The sequence below is a fragment of the Nicrophorus vespilloides genome, unplaced genomic scaffold, assembly GCF_001412225.1.
Source record: "Nicrophorus vespilloides isolate i.1.1-1 unplaced genomic scaffold, Nicve_v1.0, whole genome shotgun sequence".
Lineage (NCBI taxonomy): Eukaryota > Metazoa > Arthropoda > Insecta > Coleoptera > Silphidae > Nicrophorus > Nicrophorus vespilloides.
In genome coordinates this window covers 3,254-23,939 of record NW_017096065.1, presented here as the reverse complement: position 1 = coordinate 23,939, position 20,686 = coordinate 3,254, and the positions used below count along the sequence as shown (strand labels likewise).

General features: G+C 41.9%; 5 protein-coding genes and 1 long non-coding RNA gene across 6 annotated transcripts; 3 read left to right on the top strand and 3 right to left on the bottom strand.

Annotated features, from left to right (window-relative positions):
• Positions 1 to 985: 985 nt before the first annotated feature.
• On the top strand, positions 986 to 4,059 carry LOC108569331. The gene is made up of 3 exons (XR_001891330.1): positions 986 to 1,064; positions 2,651 to 2,812; positions 3,909 to 4,059. It is a non-coding gene; the product is annotated as an uncharacterized LOC108569331 (long non-coding RNA).
• On the bottom strand, positions 2,881 to 5,312 carry LOC108569330 (cell division cycle protein 20 homolog). Its single transcript, XM_017930841.1, has 3 exons — positions 4,763 to 5,312; positions 4,400 to 4,694; positions 2,881 to 3,883 (listed from the first exon to the last, which is right to left on the bottom strand). The coding sequence occupies exons 1-3, from the start codon at positions 5,129 to 5,131 to the stop codon at positions 3,018 to 3,020; spliced, it is 1,530 nt and encodes a 509-aa protein (XP_017786330.1). The 5' UTR covers positions 5,132 to 5,312; the 3' UTR covers positions 2,881 to 3,017.
• A 142-nt stretch (positions 5,313 to 5,454) lies between these two features.
• On the top strand, positions 5,455 to 11,445 carry LOC108569336 (DNA polymerase zeta catalytic subunit). Its single transcript, XM_017930845.1, has 6 exons — positions 5,455 to 5,762; positions 6,374 to 6,557; positions 6,622 to 7,578; positions 7,816 to 10,845; positions 10,901 to 11,129; positions 11,270 to 11,445. Exons 1-6 carry the CDS (start codon positions 5,624 to 5,626, stop codon positions 11,420 to 11,422), a joined length of 4,692 nt encoding a protein of 1,563 aa, XP_017786334.1. The 5' UTR covers positions 5,455 to 5,623; the 3' UTR covers positions 11,423 to 11,445.
• A 360-nt stretch (positions 11,446 to 11,805) lies between these two features.
• Positions 11,806 to 14,822, bottom strand: LOC108569333 (cAMP and cAMP-inhibited cGMP 3',5'-cyclic phosphodiesterase 10A-like). The gene is made up of 11 exons (XM_017930843.1): positions 14,761 to 14,822; positions 14,156 to 14,692; positions 13,831 to 14,105; positions 13,548 to 13,774; positions 13,405 to 13,496; positions 13,195 to 13,328; positions 13,035 to 13,147; positions 12,735 to 12,972; positions 12,519 to 12,674; positions 12,207 to 12,471; positions 11,806 to 12,146 (listed from the first exon to the last, which is right to left on the bottom strand). Exons 1-11 carry the CDS (start codon positions 14,798 to 14,800, stop codon positions 11,878 to 11,880), a joined length of 2,346 nt encoding a protein of 781 aa, XP_017786332.1. The 5' UTR covers positions 14,801 to 14,822; the 3' UTR covers positions 11,806 to 11,877.
• Positions 14,823 to 15,679: 857 nt separating this feature from the next.
• LOC108569334 (sorting nexin-12) lies at positions 15,680 to 17,320 on the top strand. Its single transcript, XM_017930844.1, has 3 exons — positions 15,680 to 16,234; positions 16,302 to 16,522; positions 16,595 to 17,320. Exons 1-3 carry the CDS (start codon positions 16,058 to 16,060, stop codon positions 16,698 to 16,700), a joined length of 504 nt encoding a protein of 167 aa, XP_017786333.1. The 5' UTR covers positions 15,680 to 16,057; the 3' UTR covers positions 16,701 to 17,320.
• A 237-nt stretch (positions 17,321 to 17,557) lies between these two features.
• On the bottom strand, positions 17,558 to 20,272 carry LOC108569332 (kelch-like protein 38). The gene is made up of 5 exons (XM_017930842.1): positions 20,002 to 20,272; positions 19,271 to 19,931; positions 19,149 to 19,211; positions 18,774 to 19,091; positions 17,558 to 18,701 (listed from the first exon to the last, which is right to left on the bottom strand). Exons 1-5 carry the CDS (start codon positions 20,143 to 20,145, stop codon positions 18,133 to 18,135), a joined length of 1,755 nt encoding a protein of 584 aa, XP_017786331.1. The 5' UTR covers positions 20,146 to 20,272; the 3' UTR covers positions 17,558 to 18,132.
• Positions 20,273 to 20,686: the final 414 nt, after the last annotated feature.

The window sequence follows — 20,686 nt, the reverse complement described above, 5'->3', positions numbered from 1 at the left end:
GCGCATTGCCAGGCAACCAAGGAAATCCGTCCTCGCGTTGCCACACCTCCGGTGTTTAATTGCGATCGTATTGATTTCTAAATTCCGTATGCATAAGCTCCCGTGGCGTGTACATTGGGGTGGGATTGCATTTGAATTTGGAGGTGCGTGAGGTGGGCATTTTGGGGTGTATGTGTGTGTGTGTATCGTAGAGAGAGGGTGAGGATGAAAGAAAATGGTTAAGGGGGGGGGATGAGAACGGTCGTCGCAGGTAGCAAGCGAAACACCGATTAAACACCCATCTTCTCACCGAAATGCGCCTGAATAATTTAATAATCTTCAGCTTAAAATCGATTATCGTTTCCGGGATGGCGCACAATCATAATTGAATTTGATGAAGACCGGGGAAAAGGAAGAGACAAGGAGTCGCCGATGCGGAGAGGACGCGCTCCTCCTGCATCCATCAAAGCGTCTCGCGACGTTAAAAGGCGCATCCGCGCTCATCAACTCATTCTGCAAGAGCGTGGATTTGCTTAGCTCTAATCCGAAGCGACGCTCTACTTGCCAAGTAAATGCGAATGACATACACATACACCCCGATTCAGTTGTTGCCAGGCAACGTAAAACATCAACATGTTTTTCAATTATTTTTGTTATTGACGTTTCCATAAATTAGAATCCTGTGCGAATCCTCTCACTCTCTCTCTCTCTCGCCGGAATGGGGGATGTATTTTATTACAAATAGATTCCGAATCCCTGGGATTGTTTCCTCGAGAGTTACCTGCGAGTTACCAGCGGCATCGGCAGGGTGTTAGGTTCGGTTTTCCGATGCGTCCCCCATTTCGACAACGGCGAAGGAATGGAAATGGGAATCCGCACGAACTCGAATTACCTCTCCCCCGTCGCCGTCGTCATCATTTCCTCGGCCGCAATCAGAAATCTTTATGTTACGGTTAGCCATAAACAGGGTGTATATTTTGTTTTCTTATTTGTTGCAGTTGCCAATGGATACGTTATTATTATTATCATCTGCAACAGGTTCAAATTCGTGTGTATTAGTTCAGTAGCAGAATTCTTCATTTATGGTAAGCATGATCATAATTATAATAAACTAGTTAAATCAAAGTTTCGAACGCTCCAATCAACAAAATTGAAAGGATATTGTAAGAACGTGAAAAGCAATATCAAATAGTTGAAAAATAAAGCTATTTTTTTCAGTTGTCAAAGTATTTGAGAATGTTGCTAATGGAGGGCGTCGGTTTTGTTATGCAACACTAAAGTCACCTTATCATAAATTTAAAATTGTTGCATAATCGAAGCATTTGATTTTAAATCTCTTTTAAAGTTTTGCGCAAGTTAAAAGTTTAGATGTTAGATTTTTGCGAACTACTACTGTTTCGAAGATACATCGGATGCACACAGACCGTTTAAAGACTAAATGGTGATAATTCAATTCCGGATTAGTATTGGAATGCGACGGAGCGCGTGTTTGTTCGTCGACGGCAGCAGCAGGGGGGTTGGAGGCATGAAACAAAACGGTACGCTTTTCATGTGCAAATTTCGCTGCCTCCCCCGCCTCGACAAACCGTATCGCACTTCGTCGGTCGAAGAACAGAACACGAGGGAACAATGCCGTCGACGGAGGAATCCAAAACATTCCTTTTGTCATATGCAGAGGCGATGCGGAATGCGTTTCTGATATTCCACGTCGCTTTCGGGCGTTAATTTCAATATTAAATCATCCCATTGTGCGTGGCAAGAACAATCGCCAATTTGGAGCTATTTAACCTGACCTCTTTCTCCCTGTCTCTCTCAAACACACAGCCACACACATACTAGATATGATAGCGTAGCTTTTGATTTAGGACCGCTGCATATCGGATTCCACAGTTAGATTTCGTGCGAATGCGATTGTGTTATACACACACATTATCTATGTTGTAACAATCTATCTCCGGTTGCATCTATCTCATTACACAGGCACGAACATAACAATCGAGGTTTTGTAAATGAAAAGAGAAAGAAGAAAAAAACAATAATAATGCCGGAAGCAATTAATCTGCACCAATTAGAGGTGTGGAAAACGCTCTCAGGTCACAATTTTATGTAAATTAATTAGCTTTCCATCACCGGGGGGCTAAAACACGAACAACCCCGACAATGACATTTACAGCACGCAATCACTTATTATTATTATTTCTTCTTTTAATTACAAATCACAATTTTTCAGCACCGATTACATTAATTGTACGAAAATCGTATATTCGTGTTATGCATATTTCATATTAATACTGACATTCATACTTATTGAGAAAAATGATATAATGTTGTCGTTTTTCGTTTATCAATTAAACTATGATTACTAAAAGACATACGAAAGAGCAATAAAATGCGAAGTTCGAGAAATATCATAAAAGTACGAATGTTAGCATCAGTTAAATTATTTAAAATTTAGTAATTTATAGTTTATATACAGGTTGATGGTGTCGTTATTCGAAGGCGCAGTTAATTAAATCAATATACGTGTTAGTATATACCGCAGCAAATCGGTAGATTTATTATGTTTCCTTCGGTTGGATGAAAACTAGCTGGGCTTTAAAAGGATGGCAATAAACTACCATAAAAATACAAAACTTCCGCTCGGTGTATTTCATTATGGAATGCATTAAAGTTGCAGGAAACGCGTTCGAGTGGGAAGCGAGGAGGAAGGATGGAATATGTTGAGAGGGAATTTCGGTGCGCTAATATCTTATGCACACGGCGAGCAAACTTTGAATAATTCATGGTCATCTTCAGACAATCTTCGCGGAATACGCAGCAGCAGCAGCTTCAGGTACAGTCTTGTTTCACGTTTGTTTTTAAATATTAATATTTTAAAAAAATATCTTTATTAAATCACAATATACATATGGGTTGGTAGAGGCAATACTTGACAAATAAGTAAGAAATATAATAATATAAATTAAGAAAATATATATAGAATTAGAGATAAAATAATCAACAGTCGGGTTATTAGAATTAGTTAAATACCTAAACGGTTAACGGATGCATTGCTTGAAGACGCTCGGTTTGGATCTGACGTGTGTCGGTTCCTTCTCTTTGGCGGCAGTCTTCACGAAGCATTTCCAAAGACGCAGCGTCTCGTCGGCACCAGCTGAGAGCACGGTGGATCCGTCCGGAGACATAGCGAGATGCAGCACCCTAGCCGTGTGTCCGGTCAACTCTGTAACCTTCGTCATGCCCGGGTACTTCCAGATGATCAGCTGGTTGTTGGCGAAGCCGTGACCGGAGACGATCTCCTTGTAGTTGGTGGACCAGAGCAGAGCGCACACCTGCGACTTGGTGTCGACGGAGTTGACGCACACGCCGGTGTTGCAGTTCCAGAAGCGGATGTGACGATCGGCGGTGCCGCCGCCGCTGGCAAGGACGTGCTGCTGCCACGGGCACCAGGCCAACGCCTTCACCGCAGCCTGATGTGCGGTGAACACGTGCAACGGGGTCGTGCCCGTGTGGTGCGCCCCGCTCACGCCCTGCCAGATGTTCAGCACGTTGTCGTTGCCGCCGCTGGCCAGGTATCTACCATCCGTCGACCACTTCAGGCCGCACACCTCCTGCGTGTGTCCGGGTATGGTGGCCACTATATGCTCGCGCTGCCTCACGTCGTGATGGAGGATCTGACCGCTCCTGCAACCGCTCGTCAGCACGTAGTTGTTCCACGCCAAAGATCCAACGCGAGCCGAATGTCCGTCCATCACACGAAGACGCTTCGATTTCGCGCAATCCCATAGCTCGGTAGTGCCGGACATCGTACCTACAGCTAAGAAGTCGCCTTCCTGTATCCATGATACCGAGCAGATGTAATCGTTGCCTTCCAGCTCCATCAATTGCTCAATCTTTCCAGTACCTGAAAACAATTGTTTTTTTTTCAGTAAAAGGAACACAATAATGGAAATACAGTGTTGAATGGGAAGAAAAAATAACAAAGAAACGGTTTTGACAGTGAAGAAAGAGCACAACAAGAAATAGAGCAGTTGGTCAATACATAAAAGCACCTCACGGAACAATAAAGAAAAACATCCAGCGGACTAAAGAAATAGAAATGTTACTGAGAATATCAGGTAGACGAAATTATGAAACAATGTCCTATATTTCTATATAAGATGTTCCCAAAATCTATGAAATATTGACCATTTTCTATTTTCTTCATATAATAAATATGAAGCTTGACCATTAGCACAATAGATTAATTGAATAGAACATAAATTCTTGAATCTCTTTCTACAAAGCAATCAAACTTACTAGGATTATAAGTAAATCAGAGCTTTATATAAAGTTCCCAAATATTTGGATATCATTCTATCTATATCTTTTGGTGCAAACTAATCAAACTGAACCGTAATGTGGTAGATATTGAACTTACCAGCATCCCAGAGATATAAATGAGAGCCCAAAGCAGCAGCCAGAACATTGTTTCCACTCCAATCAATCAAGTTCAGGTAATAATCATCAATAATGTCTGGAGCATCTAGGATACGATCGGGGGCCTGTGGAATGTACCTCTGCACATTCTTCACCGAAGCAGGTGTTTTGCTCTGTGTGTAAAGCACCCTCATAGGATTTTGAAAACCATCTGGAGCTGTTGGAGCCTTCTTCTGATACGCCAATATCCTCTGCTTGTTGATGTCCATGCCATGAAGGTTCTCACACATCAATCTCTACAGTAACAAAAATGTAAACAAATGAAATATCGAGCAATCAAAGTGCACACAACAATTTATATTACCTCCATCTCCTTCTTGGTGGGACTGTCGCTGAGGCTCTCCGGATGGCACAACTTGAAATGTCCGAGATCAAAATTTGTGGCGCTCCTGGATGGAATGAACCTGTCTCCACCTCCGCCGCACGGCGTCTTCCCCGGTGTATTGATGCGACCCGGTGATTTCCCTCTGGGCGTCTTCGACGGGGTTTTCTTCTTGTCGGCGGCGCTCTTCTTCGACGGAGTTCTGCTTTTTTTCGAGACGTTCAGAGATGAGGAACTGGAGGTGTTCTCCAGACCCTTCAGTCTCTGCCATCGGGGTACCGGGCCCTTCGTCAAAGGTCCATCAACGTTCACAAGACTGCTGATTTCGCTTACGTATCTGAACTGCGCCATCGTAAATCGAAGAAAAACAAGAGTCACAAAAAAAAAACTGCGTGTAAAATGAATTAGTGTATCGTCTGAATCGCAAACGACTTTTGAATGCTTTGAATACGACCGTTAACTTTCAAACGCTCAAGAAAAAAATAACAAACGGTTCTACCAATCGTACGAAGAGAAAATCCCCGCTCATCCAACGAATCTGTAAGAGATGCGTTAACAATGTAATTTATAGCAGTTGCGATAAGAAATATAGATATTTAATATAATTGCTAATGCGAATTAAGTTTTTCGATGAAGCTTACTTCCTTTTTTTTTTGCTTGTGCGAATTCCCGGGTTTATGCCGGGTTGGCAGGACTGGTCCAGTGAGCAACAAGCAAATTTTTTGACAATGTTTTCGTTGTTGTTGTTGTTGTCGGTGTTGTTTGTTTACGGCTTCGAGGAATTTCTGAACAACATGTTTTAAGGAGACCGGTGAAGACGAAGAGCCAGAGAGAGAGAGAGAGATGGCGAGCTTTCGCATAAACTGCATGGACTTTTACACCGCCAAACCCGTGCACGACTTGGACGTCTTCAATTCCGAGTTCAGGGGTGAGGTGGTCGAGAGGGTTCCGGTGATCAGGATCTACGCCTCATCCGATGCCGGTAACAGATAGTGGGCTTTTGTTTCATCCAGCACAAACCTCCTTCTTCCCCCCCACACACACACACTCGAAATCATTTGCACCAGGCTCATCGTTGTGAAGAGCAGAAGCATTCAATCGATACACATGATAGCATTGCACAAACACTTCATGCATCTTTCAGATTCATTCCATCAAGTAGTCTCTAATTGCGTTACAGCATCGCAAAAACCATAAGCAATATCAAGTCGGGTTTGACGTTTATTGCAATTGTTTTGTATGGCAACCAAATTAGCGCACGTGCTCGGCGGGTAGCATATAATAGAAAATTCAAATTTAATCGAAGCGGAAATATTAATTGATTATTTAAATCAATTATTATACACTTGAATAAATATAGTATTCGCAAAACAATTATTTATATATGTAACTTACTGTAAAAAGATTTGCAAAGTGTATAAATATAAATTATAAATAAATTCTGCCAATATAAAATAATTCACTTTACATTTATTTTAAAATCAATTATGTAATGTTGCATTAATAGATAAAATAGGAATGTAAGTTATGAACGAGAACTAAGTAAATTTTGCGGAATGTAGATTAATATAATGGATAATCATATAATTGCAGGTGTTAAGGCGTGCGTTCACGTACATGGAGTGTTTCCTTACATATATGTACCATACGAGGAAACTGATGACATTTCGATTAAGCATAGGATTGCCAGAACGTTGGACGAAGCAATCAACATCTCCATGGGTCAAGGTTCCTCCAAACAACAACACGTCTATAATATAGAATTAATCTCTTCAGTGTAAGTATAGTTGAAGTGGTAGTTTTTAAAGATGTGATTTAAAATGCTTGTGTGTTTCTTTCAGACCATTCTATGGTTACCATGCTAAGGAGGCTCTTTTCCTGAAAATCTCTTTTTACAATCCGCGGTTCGTCCGCAAAGCATGTTCCTTGTTGGAGAACAGTTCGATAATGGGCAGATGCTTCCAGCCGCACGAGGCGCACATTCCGTACCATCAGCAGTTCATGATCGACTACAATCTGCACGGCATGAATATGATCAAGTTAGCAAAGTTTAAGTTCAGGACGAAGAAGATGAGCGTCTGCAGCATCGAGGTGGACGCTCTTGAAGAGGATATATTGAATCGCGCGGAAATTGGTAAAATGTCCAATCCGGGTATAGACTATATACGGGAGGACGAGAGGCAGAGGCGCTTGAAGATGGGAAGGGAAGATGAGCTGGAGGAGATCCTGACGCAGAATCGTGGCAAAGATGTGAAGCCGTGTCCCAGCGACGTAAAGTTCAAAGCGCTGCTCGAGAAGAAGCTCGAAGAGGAGCCCAGCTTCCTGGACAACAGCTTCGCGAACGACACTCTGACGGACAACACGCTCATCGAGCAGGACGCCGAGGACTTGTTAAACTTGCTCAACGACGACGACGACCTGGAGTTGGACAGCATACTGTCACAGGTTTCCAAAGGCCAAGGGGAGGAGGAGGAGGAAGAGGAGAACGAGTTGGATTTGACGATGTCGTTGAACGCCATCCTCACGCCTGAGATGCCGTCCACGTTCGAGTTCAACCTACCAGAATTCGACGGTAACACGGAAAAAACTGGGGAGGACGTTGAGACCCTGAATGGCATTTACTCGAAGAGGCGGAAGATTGCTCAACTCGATGGGGAGGATGATTCCTCCGACGGAGAATTAATGAATTCCAAGAAGAAGGTTCCGAGGAAGACGACGGCATCGCGCGCTCTGTTTCAAACGCTTCCGGTCATGGTTCATTCTCCGAAGAAGAGGAGCATCGAATCGACTGAAACAAAGTGAGTTTCATATTATTACCATCATCTATTTCGTACTGCTTTTTATTTTGAGAAAACTAGTATTCTTATATATAGCGCGACTGCAATATAGAATTGAATTGATTGATTTGATGCGGTATTGCAGTTGGTCCGTACTTTATTGTTTTGTTGTCTTATTATTTTTTTTTGCAAGTATGTTCGGTGTTGTTTATATAAGTTTATTTTCCAGTTATTTTCCAATAACTTTTGCATTTGCAGCTTGCCAAAGACTGAATCGTCAGATAGTGATAACTTTGAGACGATAAGTGTGTGTGATAGCAAATCCAAATGCGTGAAGATGGAGCATGTTGTGGAGAAGGAGAGACCGTCGCAACCACCGCCGGCGGCCGTCACCTGCACCACCACCATCTCCAACAGCGCGAGCACAGGATACGGAAACTTTCGACCGAACAATTCGGTCTTCGAGAACTTCTCCATCCAAGACGGGGACGAGTACTACGACAGCTGCGACATCGACGGCTTGGAGATCGTGGAGCTGTGTCCGTCGGAGGAGACCGATTTGAATCTGAATGCCTCGGAGAAGTACGATATTAGGCACAACTTTTTCCCGCTGCCGTCATCGTCGACGGTCAGCCACTTCCCGGGGAAATGTATAGTCAATATAAGTGATCAGCTATCGTACATCATCGAGCAGAGGACCAGAGAGCCCGTGACAAAGGGCAGAATCGACATGGGACCTGCGCCGAGCCGTAAATTAATCGAGGACACGCTGCCCAAGTACGATCTTCCTCTAGTCAGAAACCAGGATCCGTACTACGGGGATCCAAAGGATGTGACCGGCAGCGTGGAGATCGGCCTGAATGTTTTGAGGATCGGCGGGAAATACGATGTGGAAGATTTCGATACCAATTTCTCGGGGATTAACGAAGCACGAAAAGAGATTTGCGGTGATAACGCCAAAGCTCACTTCAGATTGGAAGAATGTTCGCAAGAGGATTGCGTATTGGAGCCGGTGAAAAAGCCTCCGACGAGGGAGGAGATCTGCAGGAGGGAGTATAACGAGGTGAAGGCTAAACTGGACGAGTCGTGTCGCATAAGCGGGGCGACGATGAATAATACTCACGGCTTCGAGATGTCACTGGAGAATCTACAAGAGGCCAAATCGCTCAGCGAGCATCAATTGTTGACCACCCTCGTGTTGGAATTGCATGTGCAGTGCAGAGGGAACCTGAAGCCAGATCCTCAGTACGACGCCATCCGCGCGATCTTTTATTGCCTGGAGCAAGATGTACCTGATAAGAAGCAGACCACTGGGATAATTGCTGTGAATACACAAAACCTAAGTCCGATCAAAGAGAAGAACGGTGATCTTCTGGATGGCGCCGGAGTGGAATGCGATCAAATATTGTACGTTGCCGACGAGTTGGCTCTTTATAAACAATTACTCGAACTGGTCAAAACCCACGATCCCGATATATTCGTCGGCTACGAGATCGAGATGAACTCCTGGGGTTACCTGATCGATCGCGGTTACACGCTGGGTATAAATTATCTAACGCAATTATCCAGAATAGTAGAAGATTCCAAAATGAAGCAATCCGACCACGAGGATCATCACAGCGAGTTAAAGGTCACCGGTCGAATCGTTTTGGATTTTTGGCGACTGATGAAGCACGAGATTGCACTGCAGAGTTACACCTTCGAGAACGTCATTTACCACGTGATGCACGAGAGGACCGCTCGTTATTGCCTAAGAGATTTGACCAATTGGTGGGTCCATCGAGTACCAAAATATAGAGCGAAAACGGCCGAATATTACCTGTTCAGGGTGAGAGGGATAATGCGTCTTATGGAGCATCTGGATCTGGTCGGTAGAACCAGTGAATTGGCACGTTTATTCGGAATACTCTTCTACGAGGTGTTGTCACGCGGAACGCAATTCAGGGTGGAATCGATGATGTTGCGGATGGCGAAACCGTTGAATTTCGTACCAGTTTCGCCGAGCGTGCAGCAACGCGCCAAGATGCGAGCACCGGAATATCTGCCGCTGATACTCGAGCCCGAATCAAAGTTCTACAAGGACCCAGTTATAGTCCTCGACTTCCAGAGCTTGTATCCGTCTATGATCATAGCATACAACTACTGCTTTTCGACGTGCGTGGGTCGCATAGAGCATTTGGGCGGGGACGGGTACTTTGAATTTGGAGCCACACAGCTGAAGATGCCGCCGAAACGGTTGAAGCGTTTACTCGACAATAACAAATTAAACTTTTCGCCTTGTGGAATCGGATTTGTTAAGAAAGAGGTTCGTCTGGGAATACTTCCAAAGATGCTGCAAGAGATTTTAGATACCAGATTGCTGGTGAAGAAGGCTATGAAGGAGGAGAAAGGCAACAAGACGATGCAGAGGATCCTGCATTCACGACAGCTTGGTCTGAAGCTCATAGCGAACGTAACGTACGGTTATACCGCTGCTAACTTCAGCGGTCGAATGCCGGCCGTGGAGATCGGCGACAGCGTTGTGGCAAAAGGTCGAGAGACTCTGCAGAGGGCCATCAATTTGGTGGAGAATACGGAAAGGTGGAATGCGCGAGTCGTGTACGGAGATACAGACTCGCTGTTCGTTTTGGTGCCGGGTCGAAGTCGTAAGGACGCGTTTAGAATAGGCGCAGAAATCGCCGAAGAAGTTACCAATGCGAATCCGAGTCCGGTACGTTTGAAGCTGGAGAAGGTATACGACCCGTGCATCCTCCAGACGAAGAAGCGCTACGTGGGATACCTGTACGAAACCAATGACCAGGATAAGCCGGATTTCGATGCCAAAGGTATAGAGACGGTGCGGCGCGACGGTTGTCCTGCCGTCTCGAAGATGCTGGAGAAATGTATCAAGCTGCTGTTCGAGACGCGCGACGTGAGTCTGATCAAAAAGTACGTGCTGCGGCAGTTCGACAAGCTGATGATGAACAAGGTCAGCATACAGGATTTGACGTTCGCCAAAGAATTTCGCGGAATCGCCGGGTATAAGCCGAGCGCCTGCGTTCCAGCACTGGAATTAACCAAAAAGTGGAGGTTGAGCGATAACAGGAACATACCGAGGAGCGGAGAAAGAGTACCCTACGTCATAATCAACGGTCCTCCGGGTCTTCCTCTGATCAAGCTGGTGAGGAGTCCGTGGGATCTCATCGAAGACACCAATCTCAGGCCAAACGCCATCTATTACATTACCAAAATCATTATCCCGCCTATAAATCGATGCCTCCTGCTGATTGGCGCCGATTTGCGCACCTGGTGAGTACATCTCAATTCGATCCGTAACAAATAAATCATCTACAAAAATATTTAGGTTCAATGAGATGCCACGCAAACAGATGCAATCGTTACCCGTGTCCTCGCCGTCCAAGGGACCAAAGACCACCATCTCCCAATACTTTGCGACGACGAGTTGCGCCTGCTGCACCCAACAGACCAAAGACGGTGTTTGCTGCAAATGCTGGCAAAATCCGCAAAAAGTTGCGATGATCCTTCAAGAGAAACTAAGGATTTGGGAACGCAATTATTACGAAACCAAAAAGGTATGTATAGCCTTCACCAATCTGTAACAGTAGCAAACATCTAAATTGAATTAACGTGACCATAAACATCATGTATAGTTAATACATACATGATTGCTGAAATGTGAATGGAATTGAACACACACATATTGTATTTGTAGATATGTCAATCGTGTTGCAACAGAAGCACAGACTTGTGCTGCAACTCTCTGGACTGTCCCGTTCTTTATCGCAGTTACCAAACCGGGAAGGATCTGCAGCAGAGCGAATTCGTGAGGGGCCTGATGGACAAATTACCCGCGCTCGATTTCTAAAAAAAAAAAAGAAGAAACAAAAACAGAATACCGAAAAGAAAGTATTATTTTCTACACGAGAGAAAAAAAAACAATTCCAGTGCCTTTTAAGTTTTCAAAATTTATCCATTAATTTGTTTTCTTCATCTTTGTTTGTAATATTTACCTACCCACATTTACTGAGCATATTCTGTGCGTTACGTATTATATACTTTCGCAATTTCATCTCGCCCCTCCGCCACTCACACACACTCTTATAATTATGTAATTATTATTATTATTATTGTTTAAGAAATACTTGTACATATTTGTATATGAAAACAACAACAAAAAAAAAAGGAAGAAAACCGAGCAAAAAAAAAAAGAGAGACATTGAAGAACAAACGAAGAGCAGTAGCGGAAGGTCGAAAGAAATGAAGTATTTATTTTATTGTACGTAAAATATATTTTTTGATGAATGTAACGATGATGGTCGCTCAGGAGACGACGGAGTCGCACTGTCGCCACAGTTTTTCGCCCCTCGAATCGATAATCTTCCTCCACGTGTCCCTCAGCAGCTCGGCATTCGTGAAGAGCGCCTCAGTGTTCGGAAAGACCTTCTTCAGCAAGGTCATCGCCGGCATCACGACGATCGTGATGAAATTCATCTGATCGTCGGGCACGTTCGACTGTTTATCTCTGTCCATCATGGAGAGAGGCAGCAGTCCCAACGATTTCTCGATGTCGCCCTGATTGTAAAACTCCTCTACGCGAATGAGAAAAAAAGTTTAAAGTGCACGAACGTTTGCGAATGGTAAGTAATTACTGTAGAGGCAGGAGGAGACGCGCAGCTGCACAGAGAAGGGTTTGCACATCACCGAGAGGTCCGAAACGGTCATAATTATGGCCTTCAGCAGTTGCATGTGTTCGGCTACCTTCAGGTCGAACTCTTCGTTGGCCAGGAGCGGTATCATCTTGCTGCGCGACTTGAAGTAGTTCACCAAGTCCGTGTCGAGGACGGCGCGCTCTATCAACTCCATGTAAGTCTTCCTCTTATGTCTATCCTCCATATTGTTAAATATGTTGTACAACTACAAAAGGTAAGTAAGTACAAATACAATTAACTTATTAATCATACCGAGAGTATTTTGTTGGCAACGTAGAAATGATGGTTCTCCCAAGGCGCGTCCTGGTACAGCCTTGCCAAATAATGCTTGGTGTTACATAAGTAGCTGTTGGTGAAGCCCTTGTGGTCGACGTCGTGGACAGTTGCTGCCACCATCAGCGCTTGCAACTTGAACAGAAAATAAATCCTAATCGAACGCGTACATGTTTATATAGTTAGATTAATCACCTCGATCAAGCTAAAAGATTCCTTGTTTCTATTCAAGATCGAATAGATGCAGTGACTGACGTTGAAAGCGTGCTCAAAATTATGGTATGGAATATCCCTGTAGCTATTTCTCAATGTTATAATGAACTTGTCCAGTTCAGACCTATTGATGATTTCATCCCCGAAGAGATCACGAAACATGTGCACGCAGAGCTTGGGCATCATTTCGATGTCATCGTTCATTATGTACCAATTGAAACTAAAACATAAACGATTAAAGTCAACGTGCAAAAAAAAATAAATACAAGATAAGACTTTTACTCTTTGAAATTCCTGGGCAGACTGAATTCGTCGTTTTCCATTTCCATCAAGCTGTGCGGACAGGGCTTCAGGTGGTGAGCAATTAAATCATCGTTCTGCTCGATCCTCAATTTCTAAAATAGAAGTTAATACGAGAAGTGCATTTTAGATAAAAACGCACCGAATATTCGTTAGCTTCCAGGGACCTCTGATAGTGCAGAGCCAGTGAACAGTAAGTGGCGATGGTCTGCATCAGGTGTTCATCAGTTTGCGTAAAGTAAAATCCGTTCTTCTTGTTAATCAAAGTAATTATACCTTATAACAGAAATGCAAATTCAATTAGTTTAAAGTTATGAGGATGGTACAGAGTAGGAGAAGAAAAATGTCAAACCCATAATTCCGTGTCGTCCCATCATCGGCATGCAGAGTTCAGTACGATTGATGACCATCTGATCGTCATCTTTGCTGATCTCCTTGGTGAACCTGAAACATCGAAATGATTAGTGGGCATTATTTGAATTTGAAGCTTTCCACCTGGGATCATTGTAAACGTCTCTAACGTTGAGCAGTTCGCAATGGTTGGCCACCCAACTTGCCACCGTCTTCTCCTTTCCAAATTTTACTCTCAACTTCTTCTTTATCAGCGAATTCTTTCCGGCCATGATTCCCTCATCGTAAACATCAGCAAAGAAATCTGTCCGATCCTTCTCTATCACGTAAACTGCTCCTTTTTCGGCGTTCAGCTGCGTCTTTGCATAATTCTGAAAATCACGATTATTGAATAATAAAACTAATTCTTAGATCGATGGTTAATTACCAGCATTTCAGCAAGAACGTTCTCGAAAGTCACCGTATTCCCGTAGAAGGCCAACACAAGCTGCAGAAGATCATCGTTGATCTCCTGCTGCTTGTGCAGAACCATACCTTCTCGATTCTGTTGGATGGCCAAACCCACCCAACCGCACACCAAAACGACAATCTTCAGATCGTGCTTCTCATAAGGATCCTGATCCGTCTCGCGATACAACTCCACCACGGCGAAGCAATCGGAGTTGCTCATCACAGGAACGCATAGCACAGATTTCACGTTATCTGAAAGAATAAAAATGTCAGTTGAAATAGCCACAAATTAATAGAAATACCTTTGTAGGTGACGCCTTCTGGAAATCTACGATCTTTGGTAACGTCCGCCACCATAACGTACTCCTTCACTTTAGCAACGTACGCGGCCAAAGATTTACCGGCTTCGATCTCGTAATTGACCCTGCATTTCTTGTAAGGCGCGTTGTGCTGGTACAGGTAAAGCTGATTCGTGGATTGATCTATAATGTAAAGTCTTGCTCCCAAAGAATTCGTCAAGGATTTCAAAACATCTGTGGTCTCGTGCAGAAGCAACGGCAACTCGTTGCTGTTCGCCATGAAGACGGTGAGGTTCTTCATCAGCACGCTCGATCTCTTGGAGAGGAAAAAGTTGAACTTATCGCGGCCACGACGAAGAGTCACTCGACGTCCTCTGCGCATCAGATTCACGTACGGTGCGAGGACGCGCTTCGCGGACTTGGTGTGCGCGATCGAGATCCTCGTCGAGACCGACCTCACCAGCGGCTTCAAGTACTTGTGGTACTTGAACGCATCCTCCGGCTCCTTCTTATCCATCTCGGTCTCACGAAATTTCTTCCCTGCGTACGATAATAAAAAAAAAACACAAATAAATGGATTTAATATAAAAGCGGATGTAAAAAAGCACTTGTCGCAGTTTCCAACAGTTGCGACAGACGAAACGTCATATCGCATCGCAATTGTTTTAAGAAAAAAAAAAAAAACAAAGATATTGAAAATTTACAAAATTAATTTTAAATAAATATTATTGTTAAACAATTAGATCCGTTACTTCTCCATCGTATTCACGTAACTCGAATAACTTTTAATAATAATTAGTCTACCACTGAAATTTTCAAAGAAATAAAACAAATGAATTAAACAAATACGAAACGTCATCATCGGTCGCAATTGTTTTAAATTTGTTGCACAAAGTATCAACGCAATCTGATAAGATACGTTCATATTTTTAGATGAATACTGTTGATTCATTGATGAATAATAACATTGATTTAAAATGTTAATATTTGAAATAGATAATGAATAGTTTAATTTGAATATTTTCCGTGTAAACTGAACTGATTTGGTATATGTTAATATTAACATTGAAAATTAAACAACTTTTAAACGCAATGCTAATATTAATATCTAAAAATAGACCAAATTGCTTTTGGGTGCAAGTAAACAGATTGAGAATTATCTTCAAAATAAGAGATACACTTCAAACTTGATCTATACAATAATTAGTTACAATATAAAGAATATTTCAAGTTGAAGAATGTAAACAAATTGATATAGATCAAATTTGAAGGAGAAATTATTTTATAGGTGATACGAGTCAATTAAATGTAAACTTTAATACAACCAATGCTGCAAAGTAACATTGTTCGATGATGCAGCAATTTCCAGCAATTACTTGAGTTTGCGTTTTGTAAAGTAAATGTAATTAAATTGGGCCGTGGCTAAGATTGGATGTTGTGTTGGGATTTAAAGTGAAATTGGTGATTGCATCGAGAATGCGATAGGAATACGAGAGGCGTGTTCGAATTTCCCGCCAGCTGATTCGAGCTGTCAAGTGACAGAACAATCGGGAGACGTTTCAACGGACCAATTAGTCTAATGTTATGCGAGTTGTCAGAAGGGGGACGACGTAAAGAAGAAGAAAAAAATAATTTGTGATTCAATCGTCAGGGATTCCGCAGATTTGGAGGACCGCAGTGCTGCTGGTATTATCGTTCGCTTTGTTCGCTCGATTTCTGTGAGAGGTGTCGGAGGATAGAGTGTATCTCTTGTTCGCGGGGGGCGGTCCGACTTTCACTTGTTGTCGGTGCAGGAAGAGGATTCCAAGGCGCACCGGGATCCGGCGAGAGCTTTGGAGGAGGTGTGAACGTAGACGAGGAGGAGGTGGTTGTGGTGCAGCAAGTACAGTACCTGGGTGTATAAGAATGATGGCGGAATCGGAACAGACGGCTGAGGCCACCAGGAGGTTGAACATCAAGAAGCAGACTTTGGACGACGCGTACGCCGCCCCGGCGAACTTCCTGGAGATAGACGTCGTCAATCCGGTGACCACGATCGGCGTAGGCAAGAAGAGGTTCACCGACTACGAGGTCAAGATGAGAGTGAGAGCATTAAATATAGAGTAGTTTTATGTGAATCACCCATTACTGTCTTCTCTTCAATTTGCAGACGAACCTGCCAGTGTTCAAGGTGAAGGAGTCGTGCGTGAGGCGGCGCTACAGCGACTTCGAGTGGTTGAGGAACGAGCTGGAGAGGGACAGCAAGATTGTGGTGCCTCCATTGCCGGGGAAGGCCTGGAAGAGGCAGATGCCTTTCAGAGGTGACGATGGCATCTTCGAGGAGGAGTTCATTGAGGAGCGAAGGAAGGGACTTGAAATATTCATCAACAAGTAAGCTGCCGCAGCATTAACTGAAAAGGAAAGAAAGGTGTATTAATGTGAGGATCTAAATTTGATTTTTAGAATCGCCGGCCATCCGTTGGCGCAGAACGAGCGATGCCTGCATATGTTCCTTCAAGAAAATGTCATCGATAAGAATTACGTGCCTGGGAAGATCCGCAACACATAGGACGAGGCCTCCAAGTTATTCTTTTTTTCGATTGGTTCCTTCATGTTTTACGCGATACCCCCGCATCCGACGTTTCGAAACAGGGGGCGTTCTTTTCCCGGCGAACCTCGGAACCGCCTCCCACAGCCACCGCGATCGGAATACACTTTTTATTTTCTACAAATATTCTATTTGATTCTCTCCACATTCGTGCATCTTTCCTACGAACTCTCGAGCGCTTTATCGATGAATTTCTATCTTTTATTATTGCTTTCCTTGTATTTCTTTCTACACATTACTTTCACTCTAATCGTAAGAAGAGAAGACGACTAAAGGTTAAAATGTTATCTTCGCTGATGAACATGAGAAACTGATCTTTGCCAGGAGCGGCCTCCTCCTCCTTCCACCTCCCTGTATAGTTTTGTTTTTTTTTACGTTGACAGATCAATTTGCTCATCATATTATACACATATTATATATATATTTATATAGTTTAAAAACTAAATATAATGGAAAGCAAGAAGTACGAAGTGAAGAATGGCGCGCAGAAGGAAATGATTTTATTGATTTTTAGCATTTCCTCCAACACCCCATAACATAAAATATATAAATTTAAATAAATATATTAAGAAAATACATTCATATAAAAATATATATATTATGAAAATATACAAAAGATATGATCAATCTGTTTTAGATATATATATAAATTTTAGTGTGTAGCCCCCCCCCCAATAAGTAAGTTATCTAAATGTTGATATATATATAATAATAATTGTTGCTAAGGTCGATGATTATTGTTGTTAATTTTTGTTTTCTTTTTTTTTTAATATATATACAAATAATAATTTCAAACACACATCAATTGCAAACATAATAATAATAATAATAAATAATGAGGAAAGACGTTGCGATACAAAACATTCATGATGTTAACTTTGTATATCAAATAATATTAATAATAATTAACTGATAAGTATAAATGATGTTGCATATTATTATCTATTACAATACATACATATATAAAATGTGATTCTTTTTTTTTTTTTAGAAATAATAAATTTTAAGGTACGAAATATCGTTGGCTTTTCTCTTCACTATCACAATTTAGATTTTTCTTCAAGTTTGGTTACCTTTAAGCAAATCCACGTCTATATCAATATAAACAATTTGTTTTCGTTTACTTAATACTATTCTAAATATATTTTTTATTTATATTTAAGAATTCTTGTCTTGTCTTGTCTCTCTACATGCATACATATAAATATAATAAAATATCTCTGTTAATCTATTTTAGTTATTTCTTTTTTGGTGAATGAGAATATTATTGCCGTTTGGATTCAAAATGAAGATAATATATAAAAAAAGAAGTGTTCCTTAACGCGAACGTTAGCTATATAACAGCCGTCAATAATATGTACAATACTATTAATAAAGACTAGTTAAAGGACAGTTATCTTTTGGCGAAGAGATTTTCGATGGTGTTGACGTACTTGTCTTTGTCCGAGAGCCTGAGATGATGTTGCAGCGCCAACACCCTGCAGTCCTCGTGGAAGACGTACTTTGACTTGTCAATGCGATAATCTGTCATATCGCGAAAGATGTATTCGGTGTTCAGCGTCAGCAGATTAAATTTGACGATGGAGAAGTTCCGATTGTCGTTCTTGTACAGGCTGAAGATCGTGTCGTTGCAGAGCACCGATTTCTCGCTGACTTCGAGCGCCGTCTTCGGGAGGACGGATATCTTCACAATGCGCATCTTGCTCAATACAACGCGAAGCTCCACCAACCTCTTCGAGTCCTTGATGAAGATCCGGTCGTCGTAACAGTACACGCCGAATTTACCCTCGATATTTGGAAAGTGCATGTCCCCGATGGTCAGCTGCTGGAAGCACCCGTTCTCGGGGTAATAAAGATATCCGCATTTGTGGTTCTGATAGAACAGGAATAGGCGATTCATGTAATTGCAGCATTTCACGTTCAGCCCCGAATCGGGAAGCTTTATTTCTTTGCTCCAAATATCTAAAGAAGAAAAAAAAAACCATTAATTACTAGAACTAAAACAAATCTGAATTTAAATAGTAATATACTCACTTTTTACGTAATTGTATGAGAGCATGTTATCCTGAATCACCCTAAATTTACCGGTTCCTCCTACTATGTACACGTGATTCTTGATGATACACGTTTCGAAGTGCCTGCGACCTGACGGCATACGGCCCTTCAGGTCCCAACTCTCGCGAATCGTATCGTACATCCAAAAATTAGTGTTCCAATTGCCGGTGCCCAAACTCGCTTCGCCGCCAAACAGGAAAATCTGCTCCTTGTATCCAATAATCTCGTATCCCGAATAGCCATTGAATTTGTCTTTGCACAGATCCACAGCCTTCCAAAAGTCTTTATTATTTTGGTCTGCAACGGACAGCGATTAGAGAATCATTTAATAATTAACAAGTTTACGAAACTCACCATACAATAAAACGCTGTTATGGCACAGGATTTTCGATGATCTCCTTCTCCTCTTATATTTATCTAAAAATTAGAAATTCATTAAAAATTCATTCTACACGGAACAGCAGTGTAATAAATACCTCTATAATGATCGTCCTCTTTCTGTTTTGCGTCGGTTTCAAGGGAGACGAAGAAGAGTGGATCGATCAGGCTGACCCGACGATTGCAGTTTAAAAGCTTTTCGGCCAGTTCGTTTTTCACGTTGTCACCTTTCCTAATGTCGACGACACATTCTAAGACGTTGACCAACGCCAAGGAGTTTTTTACATCCGGGTACATCATCATCTCGCCAATTTCTTTGTTGCTCAACCTATTGAAGTCCAAGCAGGACAGCAACTCCATCACATTATTGCCATTCTCATAATGCCAGTCCATGAATGCAATGAACACTTCGAACTCCTTGCAATCCAAATGTACGTTGGCCAAATACTGGTGCAACTCTTCGAAAGTCAAATTAAATATAGTGCCATTACTGTGAATTGTCCTGAACTCCATCATAGCCAAATTCTTTGCCTTAAGATATAATGGTTTGAGGTTAAGTGGTTCAGTCAAGAACCACACTTTGAGGCAGTTGCTTGCATCTAAATTGATTAATAATTTATCCCTGACAATTTCTATGATTTCCTCAAACTGCAGCATGCAGGCTGTCTGCAATACCAATGGCATATCTTCATCGGTGAGAACAAAGTCTTTGTCCCACAGCATTATGAGGCAAATCCTCAGGGCTCTGAAGTCAACACCCTATGAAATACAGAAGAAATAAAAACAATTAATACTCACTCACAATACAAGAGATTTGTTTTAAACTTACATTGAGTTTGATAACACCCTTGTCCCTCTCAGTAAAGTTCCCCTCGAACATGGCTTTAAAGTAGTCACTGTGCTGGGCCAATTCCTTTTTGCTGCACTCGAGGGTGAAACCCTCGAAAACCAACGTGACATCGTCAACAGACATCTTCAACACTTATTCCACAACTGTGGAATGAAATGAAATGACAACGAGCAGAACGATTGTTGATATTTTTAAATGGCCACCTGTTTTTGAAAGTTGCAATCACCAGCAAGCAGCCAACATAAGAAAAACAAACAACTTAAGCAAACATAAGAATAAATAAGTACAGTTTAAATTTAAACTGTACTTACATCATTAATCAATGATTAATAATATCAATGATTAATGATATTTAAAACAAAAATGAAATTTATGCAGATAATGTAAAGCTATTGATTAATTCAAGTATTAGTTTGAAAACTTAAAAAAAAAAAAAAATAACGAAAGAAAGTTCATTCCTGGAAAAAATCTACCTTCGAAGAATTTTCTTAAGAAACGGGAATTGGGACTTTTCGCAGGTAATTTATGTTTGCAAATTCACCATAAGTTCAGTAGATGACCAAACGTAGATGTGTAAGTGCACGTTTCAATAGTTTAATAATTCCATTCTATATATTCTACAAGAAAGATGAAAAATATAGAATAATCAATAATTTTAATTACA

What these genes read in the sequence shown, in the direction of transcription:
- LOC108569334 (XM_017930844.1), top strand. Translation starts at nt 16,058, where the DNA reads ATGATGGCGGAATCGGAACAGACGGCTGAGGCCACCAGGAGGTTGAAC. An exon ending in ACTACGAGGTCAAGATGAGA is followed by an intron (nt 16,235 to 16,301) that starts GTGAGAGCATTA and finishes TTCAATTTGCAG; the next exon opens with ACGAACCTGCCAGTGTTCAA. An exon ending in CTTGAAATATTCATCAACAA is followed by an intron (nt 16,523 to 16,594) that starts GTAAGCTGCCGC and finishes TTTGATTTTTAG; the next exon opens with AATCGCCGGCCATCCGTTGG.
- LOC108569330 (XM_017930841.1), bottom strand. Translation starts at nt 5,131, where the DNA reads ATGGCGCAGTTCAGATACGTAAGCGAAATCAGCAGTCTTGTGAACGTT. An exon ending in CCACCAAGAAGGAGATGGAG is followed by an intron (nt 4,695 to 4,762) that starts GTAATATAAATT and finishes TTGTTACTGTAG; the next exon opens with AGATTGATGTGTGAGAACCT. An exon ending in TTTATATCTCTGGGATGCTG is followed by an intron (nt 3,884 to 4,399) that starts GTAAGTTCAATA and finishes AATTGTTTTCAG; the next exon opens with GTACTGGAAAGATTGAGCAA.
- LOC108569336 (XM_017930845.1), top strand. Translation starts at nt 5,624, where the DNA reads ATGGCGAGCTTTCGCATAAACTGCATGGACTTTTACACCGCCAAACCC. An exon ending in ATAGAATTAATCTCTTCAGT is followed by an intron (nt 6,558 to 6,621) that starts GTAAGTATAGTT and finishes TGTTTCTTTCAG; the next exon opens with ACCATTCTATGGTTACCATG. An exon ending in ATTATTACGAAACCAAAAAG is followed by an intron (nt 11,130 to 11,269) that starts GTATGTATAGCC and finishes TTGTATTTGTAG; the next exon opens with ATATGTCAATCGTGTTGCAA.
- LOC108569333 (XM_017930843.1), bottom strand. Translation starts at nt 14,800, where the DNA reads ATGACGTTTCGTCTGTCGCAACTGTTGGAAACTGCGACAA. An exon ending in AGAAGGCGTCACCTACAAAG is followed by an intron (nt 14,106 to 14,155) that starts GTATTTCTATTA and finishes TTATTCTTTCAG; the next exon opens with ATAACGTGAAATCTGTGCTA. An exon ending in ACGTTCTTGCTGAAATGCTG is followed by an intron (nt 13,775 to 13,830) that starts GTAATTAACCAT and finishes CGTGATTTTCAG; the next exon opens with AATTATGCAAAGACGCAGCT.
- LOC108569332 (XM_017930842.1), bottom strand. Translation starts at nt 20,145, where the DNA reads ATGTCTGTTGACGATGTCACGTTGGTTTTCGAGGGTTTCACCCTCGAG. An exon ending in TAACAGCGTTTTATTGTATG is followed by an intron (nt 19,092 to 19,148) that starts GTGAGTTTCGTA and finishes TGTCCGTTGCAG; the next exon opens with ACCAAAATAATAAAGACTTT. An exon ending in CTCATACAATTACGTAAAAA is followed by an intron (nt 18,702 to 18,773) that starts GTGAGTATATTA and finishes TTTCTTCTTTAG; the next exon opens with ATATTTGGAGCAAAGAAATA.